A 25,142-nucleotide genomic window follows, 5' to 3' on the forward strand; every position below is an offset into this window, starting at 1 on the left:
TCTGGGCGACCTTCCGGAGAGAAGTGGCCCAGGCTCAGAGGCCTGGAGTTCTTGGGGAGGAAATGTTCCCTAAGACTTCCTGTTTGAGATCAGCTTCTGCCTTGCCAAGCAGCCTGCTTGCTGTGGCAGAGCCTTGCAGATACCACAGTGGGGGGGAGGTGCAGCACAGGACAGTAAGCGAAAACCAGACTGCTGGCACCAAAACTCCATGACTCCTCCAGGGGGTCTTGGTTCTGACTCATTTGCAGGACAGAAAGGCCATTGTCTGCAGTGAAACCACTGGCTGTGTTTTGAGCCTCACCCCAGAAGGAGAGTGTAGTAGTTGGTGTAGAGGTGTAGAGGGTTCCTTAAGGTCACTTAAGAAAAACTGCAGTCCAAATTAGGAGACAGGAATGGCTCAGCTATAATCTGATTCCATCTCTCTTTTTTTAATCCTCACCCAAGGATATGTTTTCACTGATTGTTTTTAGAGAGAGATAAACATGGATGTGAGAGGGAAACATTAATCGGCTGCCTCCCTACCAGAGATTGAACCCGAAAACTAGGTATGTGCCCTGACCGTCAATCAAACCCAAAACCTTTTGGTGTACAGGTCCACGCTCCAACCAACTGAACCACCCAGCCAGGGCTGCTGTGTCTTCTTTCTTGAAGGAGCAGCTGGAACCCTTGAAGTGCTTGGTCATAGGACCTGGGTCATAAGTAGTAACTTACAACCACTGATTAGGATCCAGGCACCACACTAAACACTTCACATACCTTGTTTTGTTTAATCCTCATTAGGATTAGGAGAATGACCACCTTAGGTAACTTGCCCAAGGTCACATAGCTAAGAAGTGATAGAGCCAGGATTCAAATCCAGGCCTATCTAAAACCAGTGTTCTCTGTACTCCTTGGCCATTGCACTATTGTTTCTTCCAGCGGGGAAATTAGGTGTTCCTGTCAATCTCTCATCCCCAACTTTGGTCTGTGTTCCTGAGGCTAGAGGATAGGTTTTGATGGTCAGGAGGTAGTACTTGCTTCTTAGTACCAATAAAATTAGGTCCATCTGGTCTTTACTCTGGTCTCAGTTTACCTAGACTGAACAGGCACTACTTTTTCTTTCTGCAAGTCTGTGTGTGCCCTGCCCTCTAGTGGTTTTAGCTTGCAGTGCAACAATGACCTTGGGTGTAACTAACCTTACCTCAGAATTCCTTTTTATTTTTTATGATTCCATAAGATTTTCCTTTTAATTTTCACTTTAAGTTATGCCTTTTCAATGCCAGAATATAGAAGGGAATATTTAAAACATTTAGAGGTAGCTTAGATTCTAAAATAAATCTTACTGTTCTAGTAATAGCCTGAATCTGCAGAACAGTGAGAGCAAAGAAAAGAATTAATGAATCATACAGAGCCAGGTCAACCTTTGCTGCCAATGAACATGTATTTCCAAGAAAGGAAATCCAATCAGAATTCTTTCCTTCTCTTGAATAAGAGAGTCCTTGCAATGGTGGGTACTGGGTGCACTAAGATTTCTGGGGCAATGACACCTTCCCCAATCTGAGCCCTAAAACCGTGGTTTTCAAACTTTATGATGTACTTCTGATTCAGTAGCCTGGGATGAAATCCAGGAATCTGGATTTTTATTTTTTGTTAATCCTCACCTGAGGATATTTTTTCCATTGCTTTTCAGAGAGAGTGGAAGGGAAGGAGGGAGGGAGAGAGAAACATCGACATGAGAGACACATCTACTGGTTGCCTCCCACACATGCTCTGACCGGGGCACAACTCGAAACCCAGGTATGTGCCCTTGATCAGGAATCAAACTCGAGACCCTTTGGTGTGTGGGCTCTAACCACTTAGCACACTGGCCAGGGCTGAATTTCTTTAAATATATTTTTATTGATTTCAGAGAGGAAGGGAGAGGGAGGAAGAAATAGAAACATCAATGATGAGAGAGAACCATTGATTGGCTGCCTCCTGCACGCCCCCTACTGGGGATCGAGCCTGAAACCGGGGCATGTGCCTAACTGGCTAGGACAGGAATCTGAATTTTTAATAAGCACCCCAGGTAATTCTGATGCAGGCAATCTGCAGGCCACATCTTGAGATATAATGCTTTGTAACAAATCTATTCCCGAATTTCCCTTGAATCCCAACCCAAGCACCTTTGGACTTTGGAGAATCTAGGACCAAATTAGCCAGCCCCCTTTGCCAACCTCCATATTGAGTGTCCTGGAGGTCATGGCTTGGGTAGTCAGGGAGGCAAGCTGCAGCTGCCCCGGCAGTCAGCCCATGCCGGGTGAGTTAGCCTTTGCTGATCTGGCAGGGAGAGAAGTGAAGGAAGCTAATGTTTAATGCACCAACTGTGGGCCCGTGAGCCTGGTACTGTGCTAGGCATTTCCTTCTTTAATCCCTACAATATGAATTTATTATTCATTCAATTTTGTAGATGAGGACACTGAGGCTCAGAGATGTTAAGTGTTTCATCAAGCTCAGGGCTGGTAAGAGCTAGAATTTGAATCCAAGTTTGTCTAACTCAGTGGTTCTCAACTGGGGGCAATTCGGGATCCCAGGGACTATTTGGTAACGTCTAAAGAGACTTTTGGTTGTCATGGGGAGGGGTCAAGTTGTGTTGCTAATGGCATCTAGTGGGCCAGGGATGCTGGCCCCCACAGTACAGCCCCACAGCAAGAAATTATTCAATTCAAAATGTCAATAGTGCTGAGATTGAGAAACCCTGGACTGAAAGCCTGTGCTTTTGCCCTAGGATGGGAGGGTGAGGGGATGGAGACTTAGCAGAACCAGAGAGAGACTAGCCTACCACAGGGCCTTTGGGTGGAAAGGGGATGGGACTTCTACGCCAAGGATAATGGGAACGGGTCAGCTGGTGAGATTTCTCTTCCTTCCAAGCTTGGCCAAGGCCCTGATCAGTTTCTCCCAACCTTGCCAAGTCATTCCTGGGACTTCACACTCAGCATGTCCTGGAGTGACCCTGATTCCCAGCTCAGAGCTGGGGGCAAAATATTTACTTAGGTCTTCCTGCAGGGCTTCCCAGCCAAAGCCGCTGGTTCCTGGGGCCAGTACTGTTCCACCTGCAGCCCCGGGAAGCGCCCTTGCTGTAGAGGGTAGGAGTGTAAAAACGGAAGCAGCCAAGGTGGCATCTAAAAACAGAAGTGGAGTTAGAAGCAAGGCCAGGGCGATTCACTTAGCAGGTCCCTGTCTGGGGAGGAATAGGGCGACTTGAGCAGGGAGCAAAGGGCAGCGGGCCGGCCCAGGGAGCAGGGTTCTGACACCCAGGAGGCTTGCTTTCCACAGCCGTTCCACTCCTCTAGGCTTAGTCCGAAACTTCACTGGACTTTCCCCAGTTCCCATTCCTGGAACACCCCCCCCACACACACACACACACCCCTCCAGCCTCCATTCTGGGCCTCCCCAGTACTGGCCTCCCTGACTAGACCAGGGAGGGTGAGTCTGAGCTGACGGGCAGCGCCGACAGGAAATACCTCTGGTTCCAAGCTCAGAACCTCTGAAGAGCTAACCAGCAGGGGGGAGGGAGGAAGGAGGGAGGCAGATGGTGACAGTGAGAGAGAGGGAAGAGGAAGGAACATACAAGCAGGTCCCCCATATTTGGGGTTCTGTCTCCTTCATTCCCTCCCCGCCATTGGTGGGGGAGGAGAGAGTCATCAGATGGAGCAGGGCAGGCCAAGAGGAGGATGTGGTAACAGCTGATTTGTCCCCTGAGGTCACACTTTCCAGCAGTCAGCTGTTACTGGGGTGGAAGGCAGAAAGTTTCCTTAAAGGCACAATGTTCTGAACACAAGTGGAGAATCGTGGTGCTCCTAGAAACCAGAGCAATCGCTTGGCAGAGCCCGTATTGAATACAGAAGGAACTGTCTTGCACTCCAGCCAAATCCTTTCAGCTCAGTGAACCTCACCCCCAATTTGGAGCTCGTGGAAAAGTCATGGATCCCCGTCTACGCGTGTGGGTTCAGCTGGGAAGGGGGAAGGGCGGAGGAGTGATGCCACGGGGTGGGTCCCACACTTGCCCCTTTCAATAGGCAGTGGAGCAGCTTTTGCCAAGTCACTGGGTTCCTTTCAGTTTTTGCCCATCCCCCGCCCCTCTAAGCTCTGATTGGCCCCCGAGGGAAGGACCAGCCTCCTCATTGGTCTCTGCCTTTGAAATCTCTTCCCTAAGTAGGTCTGAGTCAGTGCAAAGCTTCTGAAGGGCGGTACTGAATGGGGGTATTAAGGCAGAGGATGGGGTTGCCGGCCAGTTGTACTTTGACACGGCCATCCCCTAGTTTCTGACCAGAATTCTTCCATCTACCCTCAGGTGAAGACTGTACTATGAATTTTTTTTATTTGGGGGGTGGGGGGTGAGGAGGGGGGAAGGGATGGGGTAAGCAAACCATTTTATTAAGGCCTTTGGGGGAGGGTCGAGGGCTGGGAGGACCATGAGAGCGATGTCCTCGGCGCGGCCGGGACTTGCCCAGCTTCACAGCCGCGAAAAAGTATGAATCTTTGTTAGGAAGCGGCTCTATCCCTACGACTGGGACCAGACATCTCCACGAAAAGTCCCCTGATCAGGAAGCCTTCATCCCACCTCCACCCCCACCCCCACCCCCAGGAGGGGTGGACTAGATCTCTCCAGTGAAAGCTGGGGCTTGGTGAGGCGGGCAGTCCTCCCTACCCCAAAAGCCCTCAGGAGTTCCCGTCCAGTGGCAGAGTCTGCTGCCCTGGGGACTGATTTCCACCTTCAGTTCTGCCCACTCCTGCTGCTTCGCCTGCTCCACTTTTCCTTAGAGAGCCTCCTGCAGAGGTCAGCGAATCCATTTTGGGGCTGTCTAAAAGAAGCACTCACGGCTCCAAAAAGGAGGGGCTGTAGCCCTTTAAGGATTTCGCCGGGGATGGATTCAGAGATGATTTAAAAATGCCAACTCACAGAGCGCTCTGAATTCTGGGAACGGGGTGTCAGCTCGAGAACTACACGGACCAGAATGCACAGCAAACACACACGCCTTTACTTCCTGCTGCTCGTTCGGACCCTGGTTTGACGTAGCGCTGTCCAAAGCAAGTAGTCTAGCGGAGGGCTGAGCCACACCTTTTCACCTATTGGCTAGCTCTTGAGTTGGTGGGCGTGGCTTAGTGCAACTCTACTTAGGCAAAGGGATGGCCTCCCTGTCAATCAGAGCTAAGACAGCCGGAGAGGCGGGATCAGGGCGAAGGGCTGGCGCCCCCGAGTGGGTGTGGTCACGCTGCACACCAGTAGGCGGTGATTGGCCCTGGGCAGTGCAATCGCAACTTGTGCGTCACTACGCCGCCAGCTGATCGGAGACTGGAGCCGGTGTGTGCTGGGCGCTGGGAAGAGAGCGCCGCCGGCCGTGGGGCACGGACGCACTGATTTGCTCCCCTGTCCTCAGCACCCCCCGCACACACCCAGCACCAGGTGGGTGTGAGCTGGGGTCCTGGCCGCACTGGAGGGAACCGTGCTAACGGGGTAATGGGGGCAAGTACGGTCCTGGCGGCCACACCCTGCCCTACCGGGGGAGGGGAGAGGGGGCGGCGGAGGCAGGGGGCTCCGGGGGAGAGGGTCCTGGACTGGCTAGAGGAGTGTGTCTGGAGGTTTTTAAAAAAGAGTCCGAGACAGGAGTCGTGGCGGAAGGTCTTGCGGAGTAGCTGGGAGGAAGGTGAGGGGCGGGAGGGCTGGGGGCGGCTAACCTCGCGCCCTCTGGTCCGAGGATACGGGACCGACCACTCAGCCCGGAGAGGATTTGGACCGGGCGGGAGGTGGCGGAGGTGCTTTGCCTCTACCGGCACTCACTGAGTCAGGCCAGCTGAGTACCCTGGCAGGGAAGGGGTCCCTGGGCGGGCCGGCCCCTCCTCTCATTGCCTCCAGGGGATGTTATGTAAGGGGGGAGGGGAGAGGAGTAGGGGGCGGCGGTGCCGGGGCCTTATGCAACCCAAAGGTTTAGGGTTTCACCGCGGTGGGTGGGGGGAGCGGGCACGAGGAAGGCCTGGAAACTCTACCCCCCCCACCCCACCCCCCCGCCCCAGCCTCACTAGCCGTCTTGGGCCGAGAGAAGGTCACCTCTGCACCTCCCCCAAGCCCGTCCGGTCGTGGGGGCCCTAGCTCAGGCCTGGCTCCGACCGCCTGGGAAACCGGCTGGCTGGGTGGGGCGCCTGGGTTAGTCATCACTGGGCTCCCTCTCTCCCCACCTCTCGGCCAACTCTTGGCCCCTCCCCGTGGCCTCGGGCTAGGCTATCGCCCCCACCTCCTTTGGCCCTAGTTCCAATCTCCAACTCTTTTGGCCTGTCATCCTGGCTGTCAGACTGGGCTGGAAGCTGTCAGGGTGCCAGAAGGTTGATGGAGCAGCTGGTCAGAGGGTCAGTGCCCTGGACCCACCCCGCTCTGCAGCCAAGGGCACCTGCTTGGCACAAGCTCTCAGTAGCCGCTAAGTCCTTTGGGCTGACCAGAGCTGGCTCAGACGGAGGGGAGTTGGAAGGAACTGGGGACTGGTCACTTGGGGGAAGGCAGATACCTCAAAATTCATGCTTTCCAAGAGGGTTTTGTCATTTGAAAACCTCCCAACCTTACCCTAATCTTTTCTACCCTCTAAGTGTAGAAATCTCAAGGCAAGACCACCTTGGCCACTCCCATTGGCATGGGCATGCCCTTGGGCTGAGCGTCAGCACAGACCCGCCCTCCCCAGCTCACTGCCCCCCCCTCCCCCCGAGCCTGCCACGCCCCCAACCCCCTCCCCGGGCCATGCTGCAGGGCCCGGCTTTTCCTGCTGATTCATGCGTTGGAACTGTGGGGGCGGGGCTTGGAACTTGGAACAAAGTTCAGACTTGGAGGGGCCGGCAGACAGCCTGGAATTCATACCAGATGTACCCGGAATGCGCAAGCGGAATGCTTGGCATTTGAGAGTCCAGGGGAGGCTGCCCAACCTCCCTGCCTAATCTCCCTCCCCTCCAGCCTTTGGTCCCTTGTCCTCTCCTCACAGTCCCAGGAGCCTCTGCTGACCTTCCAAACTCTAGACCTCCTCCCTTCCTCACTCTTCCCCAGGTACAGGCCCCCCAGAACTTTTTCTAGCTGAACTCTCCGGGAAGAAGTCAGTTGGGCTGATCACTGAACTCATTTCTGGACCTGAGATACAACATCTCACCTAGTACCTTGGAAAAGAGTAGGGTGTGTCCAGCCAGGGTCCCAGGTCCTGCCTTTTCCCAATGCTGAGTAGGCTGCCCCCCATCCCCACCCCCACCCCATGTGTGGCTGGGGTAAAGGGGATGAGAGCCTGGGTTCCTGCAGTTCTGGAAAGAGGAGCAAGGGAAATATGTTTAAAGCTGCCTCTTGCTTCTCACTGAGCTCCCGCAGGCCCAGGCTAAGAATCCTTCCTTAGGAGGTTGAGTGTCTGCTGGGACTGGACTTGGATGGACAGTGTCCCTGTGCCATGGCCCTGCTCAGGTCTTTCCCGTTTTTCTTCCCTTTGCCTTTAGGAGCCTGTACCTCCCACACCCTCACCTGGCTGAGCCGCAGTAGTTCTTCAGTGGCAAGCTTTATGTCCTGACCCAGCTAAAGCTGCCAGTTGAAGAACTGTTGCCCTCTGCCGCTGGCTTCAAGGAGGAGGAGAAGGAGCTGCTTTCCTGCTCATCTGGAAGGTGACAGAACTGGGGCTGGGAAGGTCTGAACAGCAGGAGTGATGATGGTATGTTTCAGGAAAGGGAACCTTGTTCAGTCGGAGAGCCTTCACCCTGATTGGCCCAGCAAGAGAGAACAATTTGAGAGACCCTGACTGAATGAGGGAATAGATGGCTCTGACTGCCCAAAGTTAGTCAGTCTTTGTGTGACAGTGGGAGGAAGTAGAGCAAAGAAAACCCTGTCTATCCCTTTACCCAGATGTCTTTCTTGACCCTCCTTCCTTATCCCTCATTCTTTCCACTGGCCTTTCCAGGTGAGGTCCAGAAGTAAGCTTGCCTCTTCCTGCAGTCTCAGTAGTCATACCTCTGCTCTTACCTTTCCCTGCATTTCCGTAGACTGGCCCGGACTCTAGATTCAGAGTTACTTACCTATATGTGGCACCCTTAGACATCCGGTCTCAGCTTCTCCACTACCTGTGGTATGGAGAAATCACCCAGCTGCGTGTGCCTGAGGGAATCGGAAGCCCATTTGTGCAGACTCAGCTTGGGGTGGGAACAGAACAGCTTTTCACTTAAGCTATTGCCCCTCCCCCCTCCCGGACAATAACCCCAGGGATAGGGGGTTGGCGGGTTAAAGGGGCTCATTCTCTACATTGACTTCTCATCATGCAAGGGTGGCCCCAGGCATCCTCTGCCACCCGTAATAAGACTGCGGCCCCTGATGGCTACCACTGCTCTTCTTCCTCACTTTGCTTTCCAGGATGGTGTATGAACTCAGGCCTGTGCAGGCAGAAAAATTCTCCCCTCCAGCAACCAGCAGAGCTGAGTTCTGGGCCTCAACCCCCCTTTGGGGCAACAGGCAGTGTAAACCTGACATCCCCAGCTCCTGGTCCAATCTCACTCTTTGGCTCAGGCTCTGGTGTGGTTCAGCCTTGGCCTAGAATCCCTGCCTGAAGGTGGCTGCCTTCAGGGGCTGCAGGAAGCTGTTTGTTCTATTTGGGGGGAAGAGGAGCTGGGTCCTATTACCCATTTAGGAGAAACTCAAAGATTTAGCGGAGAGTAGACCATTGAATGCAGCTCTTCCACAGCTTAAGCCGGCTGTGTGGGGGACTGTGGTAGAAGGGGGTGGGTAGACTGAGTCCACTCAACAAAGATCACTCTGTCCCTGGACATTGCTTCCATCCTTTCTTCCCCTCCTCGCTTCACTGGCCACAGTGTCTCCTTCCAGCGTGGGTGTGTGGCTCTGCCATCCTCACCTATCATGGAGCAGAGATGAGGAGGAGCATCCTGGGAACACAGAGGCAGGCGGAAGACCGGTGAAGGACAAAGCCTGGAGAGCACAGGACCTGTCTGGGCACCTTGCAGAGGGGGGGCATAAAGGCCAGGAGCACCCCAGGAAGAGGGAGGGCAGCCAGCCTCCAGCAAGGACAAGCTTCCAGGCATCTTCAACCTTTCCACCTCCTTCAGAGATGTGGGACCATTTTCAAGTGTCCTGTGGCTTCATCCTCCTCCTTCCACCTCTCTCCCACCTTGTAATTTACATAGAAGCAGCTTCAAGGAACAAGAGCCAGCTGTGAAAGGACATACACAGGAAATTCATAAAAGAAATGCAAATGGATAAAACCATGACAACAAATGTGTACTTCATTAGTAATTAAAGAGAGGCAAATACAGCTGTAATCATTTTTCTTTTTCTTATTTATCTTTATTGTGGAAAGTATTACAGATGTCCTTTTTCCCCCCCATTAACCTCCTTCACCCCCCCCCCCCCCGCCCCAAAGCATTTTTCTCCTAGCAAGCTATAACAGAAAAAATAAGACCCAATTGTCAGCAAAGGAGTACCAAAATAACACTCACATACATTGCATATAGGGTACAAATTGGTACAGCCTTCCTGGATGTAAGTTTGGTATTATGTATCAAACATATTACCATGGCCTTTGACCTAGTAATCCTACGTTTGGGAATTTAGCCTAAGAAAATAAATATTTAGTTATAAGATGTTCATTCCAGCATTGCAAAGAGAAGCAATTGTCTGGGAATTCATTTCTGCTGTAAAGAAAATTTGCAATAGAGGGTTGCTTAAATAAATTACTGTATATCTATCCAGATGGTGGAGTACTACACAGCCATTAAAAGTCACATAAAAGAGCCCTAGCCGGTTTGGCTCAGTGGATAGAGCCTCAGCCTGTGGTCTGAAGGGTCCCAGGTTTGATTCCGGTCAAAGGCACATGCCAGGGTTGCGGGCTCGAACCCCAGTAGAGGGTGTGTAGAAGGCAGTTGATTGATAATTTTCATCATTGATGTTTCTATCTCCCTCCCCTTTCTCTCTGCAATCAATAAAAATGTATTTTTTTAAAAGTCATGAAGAATATTTGAAAAGAAAAATTGTTCTTTAAATATTAAAAAAGGTTATAGCCCTGGTCAGTGACTCAATAGTTAGAGCATTAGCCAGTGTACCAATGGGTCTCCACTTCAATTCCTGGTCAAGAGCACATACCTGGGTTGCAGGAGGCAACCAATCCATATCTCTCTCCTCTCTCTCCCTCCCTCCCTCTCTTCCACTCTAAAAATCAATGGAGAAAAGACTCTCAGTGAGGATTAACAAAAAAAATTAAAAGGTTATAAAAATGGTGTACCTGTATATCATGTGATCTCAATTTTGTTTTTTAAAATATAAGTATATACTTGCATACAATACATGAAACAGATGGAGACTGAGGCTATACTCCAAAGTGTTAATAGCGGTTCTCTTTGGATGGTGGAATAAAGTAATTGTGATTTTCCTCTTCTGGTTTTTTTTTTTTCTGTAACTTCCAAATTTGCTACATTAATTGTGGATGGCTTTCATATAACAAAATTTAAAAGAATCAGTGTAACTTCAAAAAAATTGTTTTGGAGAGGTGGGTGTGGAAGAATGAAGGGATGTCCCTAGCCGCTTGGGTTGAATGGGCTTTTGGTGGGGAAAGAGGGTTGTGAGAGTGTTCGGGGAGCAGAATCATCGATCAGCTGCCTCCTATCTGCTTAAGAAATTCATTCCCTGGCAGTAACTGGAATCTGCCTGTTCCACGTCCAGGAAAGGGCCCTGAATTTCTGACTGGCAACCAGCTCCAGGCGGAGTAAGATGGAAAGTAGTACCAACTCCTCAGGAAATGGGGGTGGGGGAGAGATTTTCCTTTACAGGCTGAAGGGTTCTGGAATCCTAACAATCTTGCTGCGGAAAGCACGATGCGCTCTGTTTTCTCTTCGATTCTGTCCAAACCTTGAAGTGACTCTGACTCTCCTGGCCTCCTCGGATTGGGAGATATTCTGTCCACCCACCAGGTACCAGCTCGGGGGAGGGGTGCTTTTCAGGACTATAGTGCTGAGTGGGTCCCTTTGCCTCCCCTTCCTAATGATGAGACTCCTGTAGGGCACCCAAAAAAGGTGGAGGGAGCAGTTTCCAGTGGGCCCCTCCCTCTCCCAAATGGAAGCTGCAGCTGTTTTATTTGAGAGGTACTAGGTGAGGGGGCAGGACTCCCGGAACTGTAGGGTTGCTGGGATGCGCTGTGGGCCTAGAAACCTCCGGAGGTAGAAGGGGTGCCTGGCTCCAAGGAAGTCAAGTGCCCTCTCCCCCACACCTGAGACGGGGGAGGGGTGTGAGCAAGTGGCAGTGGGTTTGCCCTGGCCTCTCACCCCAGGGCCGTGTGGGTGGGGTGGGAGAGATAACCAGATTGTAAGATTGGAGAGGAGGGAAAGAGGGGAAAGTTAGTGGGGCGGGGCCTCCGGGAGTGTCAGGTGAGATCAGTGACCTATTTCTGGAGCTCTAAAGAGTTCAGGACTCGGGGAGCTGGGGGAGACCTCTGTCGACTTCCCAGAAGTCCCCTGAGCTCCGTGGCACGGCGGATCCCGGGAGCCCCCAGCCCGCAGTCTGTCGCTAGGGCGGGACGCGGTCGGTTGCCTAGGCTCCAGGGGCGGTGGCCGCGCGGCTGCTCCAATCACCGTCCAGCCGAGAGATCGCGGACCAGCTCTGGAAAAGTTACTGCGGATTCCCCAGGCCAGGCGGGCCAGCGAGCCCAGGAACGCAGCCCCGCCGGGACGCGGGTCACAGTCTCTGGAGCGGGCGTCGGATGCGTCGGGGGCAAGTGCGCAGAGGCCCACGGAACCGATCCGGACCTAGCCCGCCCGCCCTGCCATGGCGCCCTCGGGGATCCTGGTGACCGGTGCCTCCTTCGCAGCCTTCCGGGGGATGCACTGGGGGCTGCAGCTGCTGCCCACGCCGGCATCTGCGGCTCAGGACCGTTGGAAGTGGCAGAACATCTGTGTCTCCCTGGTGCACAGCCTGCTCACGGGGCCCGGGGCGCTGCTCGGGTGCGGGGCTTAGAGGTCCGGGAGGAACCTGGGTGAGGGCGAGGGATGGGAAGCTCACGTTAGAAGACCTGGCGGCACCTTTAGAAGGGATGCTAAACCTTGAGAGTCTGAGGCTGGGATGGGTGGACGGGCGTGCCCTGCAGGAGAATCCGGTCTGCGCGAAGCTGACGGTGGCTCCCCCGTCTCCTCTAGGCTGTTGCTATACCCTCAGATGGCCGCCGACCCCATTCATGGCCACCCGCCCTGGGCCTTGGTGCTGGTGGCTGTATCTGTGGGTGAGTCTGCAGGGAAGGCTTGGGCCAGCTTGGGGGCGGGGAACAGCTTCCAACGGGAATCCCAGTGCGCTTCTGTCCGCGTTACTGAGGAAGAGGAAAGCACTGGGAAAGGCAGGGGCTGGAGATTTCTCTCCGGGCTGTACCGCAGCTGCCATCCTTCCCCATAGGTTATTTCCTGGCTGATGGAGCCGACATGCTGCAGAACCAGACCTTGGGCCAGGCCTGGGATCTTCTCTGTCACCATTTGGCGGTGAGATTCAGGGAGAGGCGAGGCAGGACGGGTGGTGTACCGACTGCAGACCCCGATCTCTCATCAGCTTTATGTCCTATGACTTCCCAGAGAGCCTCTGACACCCCTCTCTCCCCTGGGCTTGATCCTCCCAACCTTGGGCTGAATTGAGGGGCGGGGATTGACTGCTGGCACAGCTGCGAGTCTGAGCACTGCCTCAGGGGCTTGCATTCGCTCGCTCGTACAGGTGTCCTGTTGATTGCAGAAACCTTAAACATGGAGCTTTTCTGAGAAGGAAGGAGCCCCGGTATTGGGAGTGGGAATGGGGCATGAAAGGCCAGGATGGAAGTTGGGGGGTTACTCTGCAGATGCTGCAGCCCCAGAGAAGACAGCCTCTGGCCAAGGCTGCTTCCATCCTAGAGAAAGATGGTTTCAAAGCCATGCAGGCTCCTGGTGTAGGGTAAGCCTAAAGTTGGGTGTTTTCAGGGAAAGAATGCCAGAACATGCTTGGGAGGACTGGGATATTAGGACGCGATGGGTGGTAGGTCATGGAAGGTCTTCTAACCTTTGGCCCTTGCTCCCCAGGTAGTGAGCTGCCTCGGCACCTCCATTCTGTCCGACCACTATGTGGGCTTCTCTGTGGTGTCTCTGCTCCTCGAGCTGAACTCCGCCTGCCTGCACCTAAGGAAGTTGCTGCTGCTTTCTCACCAGGCCCCATCCTTGGCCTTCAGTGTGGCCAGCTGGGCCACCCTGGCCACCCTGGCCCTCTTCCGCCTGGCACCACTGGGGTGGATGAGTCTGTGGTTGCTCCAGCACCACCACCAGGTGCCTCCTGCTCTGGTTGTCCTTGGTGGCACCGGGCTGGCCACTGTGGGAGCCATGAGCATCTCACAGGGTGTTCGCATTTTGATCAGTGATGTCCTGCGGCCTCGGCCTCATTCATCCAACCCTGGGCACAGGGAAACCAGGGTCACCAGGACATGCGATGGGGAGCCTGCCACCAAGAATGGTTCCCCTCTCGGCCTGAAAGACTAGGGAGAAGCCTCGGGTTCTTCTTCTGCCAGTCTTGAGGGAGGTCGGACCGGGACAAGGAGATGATGGTCTTCAATGCACAGCCCCCCATTGGGGTAAGGACTGGACTGGATTTTCAGTATCTCAGTTCCTCTTCCAGCAAGTTCATACCCCTCCCCCACGCCTAGGATCTGAGAAGCAATGCTAATGTTGGTGGGTGGCTGGGAGTCTGGGCTAACGTTCATTGCATTTCATCATCAGATAATGTTCATTGCATTTCATCATCAGATAATTAGTCCTCTCCAGAAAACTAATTCAAGAGGTACAGCCAGTGCTACCAATAAAGGGTGGCAGGACCCATGAGACTGAACGTAACTGGCAAGGGGAACAGAAACCCTTTGCTTTAGCACCGGGACAGATGAGGGAAGGTGAAGTCTCACTAGGAGTAGAGATCTGGTATGGAGCGGGGTAAGGCCAGAGGGAAGAGAGATCTCACCTATGACCAAATTCTGGCAGTGGGAGGAGAACACCATGGGTGCTATCTGTAGCCAGTAGTTATGTAGACATACCAGCTGCTAAGAGACCAAAGACCTGGGTCATGGAGATTGCTGCTGATATTTCTGGTTCTCAAAACCCCACTGTTGTGTTTGTACTTCACCTGAGTCCTACTGTGTCCAGCATCTGCCTTTGCGAAATTTATTTTTAGAATATCTTGACCTTTTCGAAGAAAAGGCATATTCTTAGAGGAATGAACATGGGGCTAGGTCTCTCTTCTTAGGACAGAGCCGGAGTAGGGACTCAAACACCCATTCTGGGTGCACAGTGTAGGGCAGTGGTTCTCAACCTTCCTAATGCCTTGACCCTTTAATACAGTTCCTCATGTTGTGGTGACCCCCAACCATAAAATTATTTTCGTTGCTACTTCGTAACTGTAATTTTGCTACTGTTATGAATCGTAATGTAAATATCTGATATGCAGGATGTATTTTCATTGTTACAAATTGAACATAATTAAAGCATAGTGATTAATCACAAAAACAATATGTAATTATATATGTGTTTTCCGATGGTCTTAGGTGACCCCCGTGAAAAGGTCGATCGACCCCCGAAGGGGTCGCGACCCACAGGTTGAGAACCGCTGGTGTAGGGTCTTCCTAGGCCCAGGCCTTCATGGGAGAATGAGGAACAGGCAGAAGGAGCCAAGCAAAGGCTTCCTGTTGGCTGCAGCGCCATGAAGTCATTTGCAATCTCTCCTTTCTCCCCTGCCACTTCCGCTGCATTTTTTCTTTTGTCTTGATTTATTGATTTTTTTTTGGATGGAGAGAGAGAGAGACATCAATTTGTTGGTCTACTTATCTATGCATTCAGTGGTTGCTTCTTGTATGTGCCCTGACTAGGGATCGAACCTGAAACCTTGGCATATCGGGACGACACTCTAACCAACTGGCCAGGGTTACATGGCGGCATTTTTTTTTCTTTCTATTGCATAAACCCCCTCCCTTCTTCAGGCAGAATAGCCAGGTTATGGGGAGTGTTGAGCAGATTAAGGTTGCTAGTCTACTAAACAATGGACAAGAGATAACCTGTAATCACCCACAGAAAAGATACATGAGCACAAGCAAGAGACAGGAAGGTTTTCTAAAATTCCTGCCAAGAAGCTGAGCTAAAGAAAGACAAAGGGGATGTAGAGAAAGACATACATAGATTGAGGGAAAGCCAGGAAGAAAGGATTCGCTGCATAGAAGAGACAGAGGCAAAGGGAAACGGAGTGAGGGACCGAGGGTCCTTGACAGAAATATCGAGAAAGACTGTTATAGAAGCTTGAGATAAACCGAAATCGGAAATTGATAAAATGCTCATAAGCAAAGAGAACGATAAAAATAAAGAAAGGCTGACAGGAAGGAACCCCAAGGGTGGAAGGCACAGATTGGGCCTAGGCAGTGATTTAGTGAGAGTGAGTGACAAGGAGGAGCAACCAGGCTCCGGAGAGACGGGGTAACCGTGGCAGCTGAGAGATGAGCAGAGTGAGAGGAGAGAGAGAGGGGGAAAGAGATGAGGGGGGTTTGTCAGGGGAGCTGAGAGGCAGAAGAGCGGAAGGTGGAGGAGGCAGGCAGTGAAAAGATTTATTGACAGAAAAAGAAGGCAGGAAATATGTGGTGTTGGAGACGGGCAGAAAGACAAAGGACAAGCAGCTACAGTGCAAAACAAAGACAGACTGACAGGTACTGATAGGCAGAGACCCGGAGGAAAATGAGCAAAAGTCAGAATCAGGGAAGCGCACTGAGATAGAAGAATAGGTGAAGAGATGGTGGAGAATCGCAGAGAGAACAGGGGGTAGGGGGCAGGATTAAATAAACACCCACAGGAAGGAACAAGGGAACGCACATGGAGACAGAGAGAAAAATACATAATAGAGATTAAGGGGGAAATGCGAGAGGGGGGTTGTGAGAGATCCCTATCAGAGAGTCGTTCCACTGAGGCTCAAAGGAGAAAAAAATAACAGGCTGAGGAGCAACTGTCACAGTCGGGAGCAGACACAGGCAGAAAATGAGAGCAGAGGGTGTCAATGTAATTAGACGAAAACTGGAGAGGCGAAGGTATAGAAGCTGAGGTAGAAAAACAAAGTAATGCCTTAACCGGTTTGGCTCAGTGGATAGAGCATCGGCCTGCGGATTGAAGGGTCCCAGGTTCGATTCCGGTCAAGGGCATGTACCTTGGTTGGGGGCACATCCCCAGTAGGGGGTGTGCAGGAGGCAGCTGATCGAGGTTTCTCTCTCATCGATGTTTCTAACTCTCTATCCCTCTCCCTTCCTCTCTGTAGAAATCAATAAAATATATTTAAAAAGAAAAACAAAGTAAAATTCTGTAGTTGTGTCTTCAAAACTCTAAACGGAGCGCCTTGATTAACAAAAACATTGCCCTTACGTTTAAGAACAGAAAACCATGAAATATGTCATACTTCGGGAGTACGTCATAAATTCGTGCTCCAAGTGAGCACCCTCTTTGGTAAGATTTTGATAATATCTTTCAAGGGTGCCCAAGAACTAGACTGTCAGGGAAATCCGGCTGTTTCTGTGGTTAACTAGTAAAACCCATACAGGAAGGGTGAGATTAGCTACTGGTGGGGCTAGACATGAGTGGATACCTGAAGATTTTGGGATCACACACACATTTCCATCGTGGCGACCCAGTGAAGCTTTAAGAAGGCAGAACTGGATTGTGATTATAATTGACTGACATCTCATCAACTAAAGCAGTTATAGATAGTGGGACCAGATACAGATGATGGGAATTGGAGAGGCCTGGCCAATCAGGACCCTGGAAAAGAGAAGCTAGAAAGTGCAGAGGCTGACAAATGCTACATTTGGTGCAATGAGTTGGGTCATGGAAATGCTCTGTCAGACCTCGCCATGGCTCAGTAAGGTGGTCCTCAAGACGGACTCCAGGCCTACCAAGTTACTTGCTGGTGAGTTATTTATTTTCTAGCAAAGGGGAGGGGGCTTTCCTGGATGGGGGGACATTGATATTTTATGGGACATTATCCTGATCATAAATTAATAAATTGTTAGGCAAATAATTGCATCAGTCTTTTGTGAGTGTGGTTACATTGAGTCACTTTTTTTTTTTTTTTTTTGGCTCCATTGATTTCCTGATATATAATGCAATGCTGGATTGTTGAAACTTTGCCGTGGGATGATTTCTTGGCACTAACTTTATGACCTACAAAGCTCTAACGTGTTCTAAGATCCTCTACTATCAAAAAGCAAACCTGCCTGCCCTGGTTGGTTTGGCTCAGTGGATAGAGCGTCAGCCTGCAGACTGAAGGGTCCCGGGTTCCATTCTGGTCAAGGGCACATGCCCAGGTTGCAGGTTCGATCCCCAGTAGGGGGTGTGCAGGAGGCTGCCGATCAATGATTCTCTCTCATCATTGATGTTTCTATCTCCCTCTCCTTTTCTCTCTGAAATATATATATATATATATATATATATATATATATATATATATATGAAATCCTTAAAAAAAAAGGCAAACTCGCTCAATCAACTGAGCTACACTGGTGGCCAGGGCTCATCCCAGTTTTTAAATGAGTAAACTAAGGTAACTTATTCATGGTTACCTAGCCAGTTAGTGACATGTGACATGGCCTGAATTCAACACACACACACACACAGTGTCACATACATTTTTGATAGCTCAATTGATGCTTCTTTCTTTTCAGATTTAACCCACTGGAATTAATAATTATTCAAAGTGTATATACATTTTTTTATATTTTTATTGATTTCAGAGATGAAGGGAGAGGGAGAGAGAGAGATAGAAACATCAATGATGAGGGAGAATCATTGATCAGCTGCCTCCTGCACTCCCCCTACTGGGGATTGAGCCCAAAACCCAGGCATGTGCCCTGACTGAGAATGGAACCGTGATCTCCTGGTTCATGGGTCAATGCTCAACCACAGAGCAACACTGGCTGGGCATGTATACATTTTTTGGGGACACCAGTATATTTTTCTGTTATACCATCTGTGTCCAACATCTGTTACATTTGCCTGCCCAGCAGTGCAGAGATTTTCTTTTGAAAACCACTCCTCCCTCAATGGGCACGTGACCCAGGCCTAGCCAATCATAACACCATATCCTCTTTTCCTGAAAGAGTTTGTGATATAAGCAGAGCCTATGAGTCTCAGCACCATGACTTCCAGAACCTTTGGAAGATGCACTATGTGTGCTAACATTGCTAAGCCAGCAGGCTGTAAGAGGTCTTCTCTAAGCACGAAGCCAACACAATCACACACGCAAAAGACTCAGAAAGACAGAGATATTTAGCATCATGTGAGTCTCTGCTCAGGCTCGGCCTGAAGCCAGAACTTGCCCTGGACCATTCAGTTACATAAACCAAAAAACTCCTGGATTTGCTCACGTGAGTATGAGTTGAGGTTTCTTCACTTTTTTTAAAAAATATATTTTATTGATTTTTTACAGAGAGGAAGGGAGAGGGACAGAGAGCTAGAAACATCGATGAGAGAGAAACATTGATCAGCTGCCTCCTGCACACTCCCAACTGGGGATGTGCCCGCAACCAAGGTACATGCCCTTGACCGGAATCGAACCTGGGACCCTTGAGTCCGCAGGCTGATGCTCTATCCACTGAGCCAAACTGGTTAGGGCGAGGTTTCTTCACTTTTAACAATGAGTCTTTATTAATATGCCACCTCCAAGATTATCCAGTCTTCCAGTTCAATTTGCAGAAAACTGAAGCCTACAACAGCTTCGATTTATCCAAGCACACCCAGCTAGTTTATGGCACGGCCAGAATTCGAATCTCAGTCTTTGATTTGGTGCAGGCTCCTTCTTATACATGATTTTACCTCTTTCTTGATAGAAAGGTTGAAGAGTGGAGAAACCTTCAGGTGGGAAGATAAGATCTTGCTGACAACTGCAGATCAATCAAGCCAGACGAATTGCCTCTGAAGTGGTATTTATAAGTCAGGATGCTTCAGTTTGAAAGCCAGACTTGTATTCACCGAGTATTGATTTCTGCGCTTTTCAGGAATGCAGTGACTGTTTAGGACAGAGGTCCACTTCAGCTTTCCCCGCAATCATGAGCACCACTTAACTCTGTGTTGTGAGGACATTCTTTCCCTGCCTTTAACCTGGTGGGAGGCAACCTTCACTTGCCACATCTTCTGTAGGAACTGAACACAGAAGCGACTCAGACTGAGCTAAGGATGCAAGCCATGCGGGCTTTAGAAGTAGGAGAATGGGAGTTCGATCCTAGTGCAATACGATGATCCCCGCAAAGGGCTCTCTGCCTACCTCCACCCAACCCTCCCAGAAAACAGACTTGGGTAGTAGCTGACATTCCGGGGATAGTAAGTGACTTCTTTGGGTTACGCTTTGCCCCTTCACTCTGGCCTGCCTGCTCGTGCCCTTGAGAGGCCTCCTTCACCTCTTTGAACTACTCTGATTGGTATTGTTAAACCCGGGGGCTCAGAGACTGGCACAGTGGCTCTCTCTGCTCCAGATCCGAGGTCAGGGCACCGTTAGAGAGGGACAGTGGAGTCTGAAGAACTGGGGTGCCACAGAGTCCTGCTGCTTCTCTGATTTAGAAAACACTGCTACTTGCTCCCCTCAGCAGCTCATCCAAACATCATTTTCATGGAATCCATATATTTCCACCTTGGGGAGATGGAGAAGGTGGGGGGAGGGTAACAGGGGGCAGCTGCAGTAGCGTTTCCTTGACATACAATATAAGGAATTTTAAAGTCATGTTCATGTATGCACTGGGAGGCTGGAGAGAAAATTGGATTTCCATTCTCTATTGTGGGGAGTGAGTAGATAATGCCTAAAAGTAAAAAGTCAAGAAAAAAAAGTCAAGAAATACTAATTTAAGCTTATTACTTGAAAATATGGCAATAAATGCTAAAATAATTAGTTAAAATTGGTGAAAGTGCTTTTTTTTGGGGGGGGGCGTTTAAGAGAAATGGTCAGAGGGAGCACAGGCAGCTGTTCTTTGTTTTTTGTTGTTTTTAAAATATATTTTTATTGATTTCAAAGAGGAAGGGAGAGAGAGATAGAAACATCAATAATGAGAGAATCACTGATCAGCTGCCTCCTGCACACCCCCTATTAGGGAACGAGCCCACAACCCAGGCAGGTTCCCTGACCCGGAACTGAACCCTGACCTCCTGATTCATAGGTCGACAATCAACCACTGAGCCATGCTGGGCCGGGCCTTTGTAACAAATTTGTGTGTGTGTGTGTGTGAATCTTCAAACAAGGATATTTTTTCCATTGCTTTTTAGAGAGAGTGGAAAAAGGGAGGGGGGAGAGAGAGAGAGAGAAACATTGATGTGAGAAAGACACATCGATTGGTTGCCTCCCACATGCCCTTGGCCAGGAATTGAACCTGAATCTGAGACCCTTCAGTTGGGGGGGGGGGGGGGCAACGCTCTAACCGCTGAGCCACACCTGTCAGAGCTTAACAAATCTTTGTAAAAAATTCTGCAAGACTGTATAACTTTGTAAAAACTAAAACTAAGAACATTACAGTTGTAGCTGATTCAATCAACCTCAGATAAAAAAATATTAGGGAAAAAATGTTATGTTGTAGCTGACATGTACTATGAAGCTAGGCCTATGATGGTTGCATCTCTACTAATATGTACAGATTTTTTTCTTGTCATTATTCCCTGAACAATCCAGTATAGCAAGTATTTACATAGCATTTACATTTTTTAGGTATTATAAATAATCTAGAGATGATTTTAAATAAATGGAGGGATATGCATATGTTATATGCAAATACTACATCATTTTCTATAAGGGGCATGAGCCCTGGCTGGGGAGCTCAGTTGGTTAAGTATCTTGTCCCAGTATACCAAGGTTGTGGGTTTGATCCCCAGTCAATTCACATACAAGAATCAACCAATGAATGTGCAAACAAATGGTACAACAAATCAATGTTTCTCTCTCTCTCAAATAAATAACTTATTATTTTATTATTTTTTTAAAAATATATTTTATTGATTTTCTACAGGGAGGAAGGGAGAGGGATAGAGAGTTAGAAACATTGATGAGAGAGAAACATCGACAGGTTGCCTCCTGCACACTCCCCACTGGGGATGTGCCTGCAACCAAGGTACATGCCCTTGACCAGAATCGAACCTGGGACCCTTCAGTCCACAGGCTGACGCTCTATCCATTGAGCCAAAGCGGTCAGGGCAAATAACTTTTTAAAAAGTAAATGACTCAAAACAAAACAAAACAATGAGCAGACTGGTTTGACTGCAATGAATGGTCCATAATAAAGGCAGCTAATATTTTCGGTTCAGAACTGTTCTTGGTTTAGTCACTTCTGTGCTCACTTGAGCTTCATCAGATTAACTTAGACTATTTGTGATTAGTAAAGAAACCTTAAGAAAAGTTCTTGTATGACAGGTATGGCTCAGTGGTTGCGCATTGACCTATGAACCAGGAGGTCACAGTTTGATTTCAGAGAGGAAGGGAGAGGGAGAGAGAGATAGAAACATCAATGATGAGAGAGAATCACTGATTGGCTGCCTCCTGCACTCCCCTACTGGGGATGGAGCCACAACCCAGGTATGTGCCCTTGACCAAAATCAAACCCAGGACCCTTCAGTCTGCAGGCTGATGTTCTATCCACTGAGCCAAATCTCCTAGGGCTCCCTCCTCTTTCTTTCCTTTTTTTAAAATATATTTTATTGATTTTTTACAGAGAGGAAGGGAGAAAGAGAGAGAGTTAGAAACATCAATGAGAGAGAAACATCGATCAGCTGCCTCCTGCACACCTCCCACTGGGGATGTGCCCGCAACCCAGGTACATGCCTTTGACTGGAATCGAACCTGGGACCCTTCAGTCCGCAGGCTGATGCTCCATCCACTGAGCCAAACCAGTTAGGGCTCCCTCCTCTTTCTTTATCTCCTCTGTCTTTGACATCTTTAAAGAAAGATATCAAACCCTTCACATCTACCCATCTCCATCAAATCTTTGATAGTGTTCCTCTCCCTTGTTTGAACTATATGAATGTCCATACCAGCCAGCACTTGCCTGGACCCTCTTTTGCATTTTTCTCTAATTATTTCACCTTTGAGTTCTAAATTCCCAACTAGATTGACAGGCTGTATTGGTTACAATTCCTTTGCATCCTCCCCAATAAACTTGGTGTGAGTTCAAACAAATTTATCTGTTAAGTCAGATTGAAAGTGATTACCAAAGGATGCAGCAAGAATGGGAAGTGAAACAAGGATTGCGGGAGGTGGAGAGCAATTCAGGCAGAAAGACAGGGCCGGAGGGATCCAAGAAGCATGTATAGGGGGTCCACTCTACACTCCATGGTGTAGTCATCGTAGGGAGAGAAAAGAGGAATGGAGAGGGAGGGGGAAAAGGCACTCAGCAACGTTGCTCCCCATGTCCAATTATTTTTCTAGGTTTATTAACTAAACTCCTCCTTGACTTTGCAAGCGGGGTTAAATGCCCTGCCCCTTCCTCACCCCCATGCCCTAACTGGTTTGGCTCAGTGGATAGAGCGATGGCCTGTGGACTCAAGGGTCGCAGGCTGGACTCCCGATCAAGGGCATGTACTTTGGTTGCGGGCACATACCCAGTAGGGAGTGTGCAGGAGGAAGCTGATCGATGTTTCTCTCTCATTGATGTTTCTAACTCTCTGTCCCTCTCCCTTCTCTGTAAAAAATCAATAAAATATATTAAAAAAATAAATGCCCTGCCCCCAAAACTCCCATCACACCGCATCTAAGAACCTGGTCTGCCTCCCCGCTACCCTGTGAGCTCAGTGAGGTTATTTCCCGCCCCCCGCCCCCCTCCCCCCCCCGCTATATTCCTAATAATACATAGCGGGTACTCAATAAATGATGGCTGAATGAATGAAAGCATGCATGAACAAAGGGTTGGCTGACTGCGAGCTAGTACTGCACCTCGAGTCTTCATTATGAGACTAGACACAGAATAATGTGCAGATTTTGACCAATGTATTGAAATTCTGTAAGCCTGGGACTCTCGCTGTCCCACGCCAGCGGCGGATAAGACGACGGGGTCTGCTGGAGTCCCAGAGCTGTCTCAGAAAAGCGGGAGGCGGGACTTGGGCCTCTCCGACCACACCCCCTTGCGTTCAAATAACCCCGCCCACAGACCCGCCCCCACCAGCCAGATATGCAACTCTAATTGGTGAGCTCTCTAATCTGTCTGAGCACATCGGCGCCTATTGGGTCAATTGCCGACGCTGCGTTGCGCACTTCCCGGCGCTGGGAGCGCGGCGCGGACGTAGGCTGGCCGCCATTGCGTTTCCCCCGAGCGGAGGTCCGTGTGAGGGGCTGTCGGGGGGTGTCTGGCGGGCTTCCAGGGGCCGCGGGAGGCGTGGAGGGGTCGGCCGAGCGGCCGGAGGGGTTGGGCCGGGCTGCGCCCACGCGGAGCGCGGAGGGACTGCAGGCGGGCATCTTGACGCGTTCCTGCTGCGCCTCTTGTGGGCCCGGGCCCTGTTGCTCGTTAATTTATTTATTTTTTCCTGCCGCCCCCCAGATTCTCCGGGGATGGCCGGGGTCTTTCCTTACCGAGGGCCGGGTAACCCGGTGCCCGGCCCTCTGGCCCCGCTGCCGGACTACATGTCGGAGGAAAAGCTGCAGGAGAAAGGTGAGAGCGTGCGGGAGCGGTGTCTGGGCCCCGAGACGTGGGGGTGGGTGTGCGCGTGCGCGCCTGCAGCGGCATTGAGCCCTTTTTCTGTTGTTGCAGGTGTCAAAGCGTTAGGTGTCAGCGCACTTACTGCCCCTCACCCCCGATTTTTTTCCACCGAATCAGGTCTTTAAGAGCGTCTTTTATTTTCAGACACTGATCCAAACAATGGGGATACAATAGCGGTGCAGATAGAGCTCCCGTCCTTATAAGGGCTTATGAATTGCGATGGAGGAGATAGACAATAAAAAAACGTAAAAAAAACCTGTAACATAAATGTCAGGCAGTGGTAAATGTGAGGAAGGAATAAATAAAGAAGAGCAAGGTGACAGGAGAATCAGCAGGGAGTGCATCTGCTGGATGCTGGCCTCTCTCTATACATCCTGACCGGTCCTCACCCCAGGGCAGGAGATGGGGATGATTGGACTAAGAGTGTCCAGTCCTTTAAACCGAGGTGTCTTTGCAGCCCGAAAATGGCAGCAGTTACAGGCCAAGCGCTATGCCGAAAAGCGGAAGTTTGGATTTGTGGATGCTCAGAAGGAAGACATGCCCCCAGAGCACGTCAGGAAGATCATTCGAGACCATGGAGACATGACCAACAGGAAGTTTCGCCATGACAAAAGGGTCTACTTGGGGTAAAGAACATCCTGGGATTACTTTGCTTGGAGTTTGGCCCCTTTCCTTTTTCCCTCTCCCATAAGGAGTAGTCCTGGAAAGCTGTTCTATCATTTGGGACGTTAGTCTTCTAGGACAGCCCATCTTGGTGGTTATACGAGAAAAGAGAAAACCATTAGGGTCCTGTGATGATTCCAGATCTTCCAGTATGCTTTTTTTTTTTCCTCTGAAGGATTTTACAATTTATTTATTGACTTTAGAGAAAGAGAAATGCTGATTTGTTGCTTCTTATACGTGCCGTGAACGGGGATTGAACCTGCAACCTTGGCTTGTCAGGATGACTCTAATCAACTGGGCTACCCGGTTAGGGCCCAGCATGCTCTTTATTGCCTTGATTTTACTTCCTTATCTGGAACTAGAGCTTTTTAAAAAAATACATATATTTTATTAATTTTTTACAGAGAGGAAGGGAGAGGGATAGAGAGTTAGAAACATTGATCACCTGCCTCCTACACACCTCCCACTGGGGATGTGCCTGCAACCAAGGTACATGCCCTTGACCGGAATCGAACCTGGGACCTTTCAGTCCACAGGCTGATGCTCTGTCCACTGAGCCAAACCGGTTAGGGCTGGAACTAGAGCTTTTTAAAAAAAATTTTATTGATTGATTTGAACGAGAGAGAGAGAGAGACACGCACGCGCACACACACACACACACACACACAGAAACATCAATTTTTTGTTGCATGCACTTATGTAGTCATTGGTTGATTCTTGTATGTGCCCTGACGCGGGATTGAACCCGTAACCTTGGCATATGGGGACCATGCTCTAAAC

At 50.1% G+C, this 25,142-nt stretch overlaps 2 protein-coding genes and 1 long non-coding RNA gene across 4 annotated transcripts in view; all 3 read left to right on the forward strand.

Moving 5' to 3' along the window:
- Positions 1 to 5,307: 5,307 nt before the first annotated feature.
- On the forward strand, positions 5,308 to 9,302 carry LOC138994283 (uncharacterized). 2 transcript variants are annotated; one of them, XR_011468413.1, is made up of 2 exons: positions 5,308 to 5,476; positions 7,477 to 9,302. It is a non-coding gene; the product is annotated as an uncharacterized lncRNA (long non-coding RNA). The 2 variants fall into 2 exon arrangements; XR_011468412.1 differs by having other exon boundaries at positions 5,308 to 5,425.
- Positions 9,303 to 11,791: 2,489 nt separating this feature from the next.
- Positions 11,792 to 14,456, forward strand: TLCD2 (TLC domain containing 2). The gene is made up of 4 exons (XM_070393818.1): positions 11,792 to 11,967; positions 12,160 to 12,242; positions 12,410 to 12,492; positions 13,057 to 14,456. Exons 1-4 carry the CDS (start codon positions 11,792 to 11,794, stop codon positions 13,504 to 13,506), a joined length of 792 nt encoding a protein of 263 aa, XP_070249919.1. The 3' UTR covers positions 13,507 to 14,456.
- Positions 14,457 to 23,272: 8,816 nt separating this feature from the next.
- PRPF8 (pre-mRNA processing factor 8) overlaps positions 23,273 to 25,142 on the forward strand; it is a 29,487-nt gene continuing 27,617 nt past the window's right edge. The window contains exons 1-3 of the mRNA XM_070394922.1: positions 23,273 to 23,321; positions 23,541 to 23,651; positions 24,157 to 24,325. Coding sequence (XP_070251023.1) covers positions 23,552 to 23,651; positions 24,157 to 24,325 — 269 coding nt within the window. The 5' untranslated portion in view covers positions 23,273 to 23,321; positions 23,541 to 23,551. The remainder of the gene's footprint in view (positions 23,322 to 23,540; positions 23,652 to 24,156; positions 24,326 to 25,142) is intronic.

This window comes from Myotis yumanensis, unplaced genomic scaffold (assembly GCF_028538775.1).
Source record: "Myotis yumanensis isolate MYYU_CA2020_CCGP unplaced genomic scaffold, mMyoYum1.0.hap1 SCAF_16, whole genome shotgun sequence".
NCBI lineage: Eukaryota > Metazoa > Chordata > Mammalia > Chiroptera > Vespertilionidae > Myotis > Myotis yumanensis.

Excerpts from the sequence above, each read along its gene's own strand:
- TLCD2 (XM_070393818.1), top strand. The coding sequence starts at position 11,792 with ATGGCGCCCTCGGGGATCCTGGTGACCGGTGCCTCCTTCGCAGCCTTC. Across the intron at positions 11,968-12,159 it reads GGGCCCGGGGCGCTGCTCGG|GCTGTTGCTATACCCTCAGA; the intron begins GTGCGGGGCTTA and ends CGTCTCCTCTAG. Across the intron at positions 12,243-12,409 it reads GCTGGTGGCTGTATCTGTGG|GTTATTTCCTGGCTGATGGA; the intron begins GTGAGTCTGCAG and ends CCTTCCCCATAG.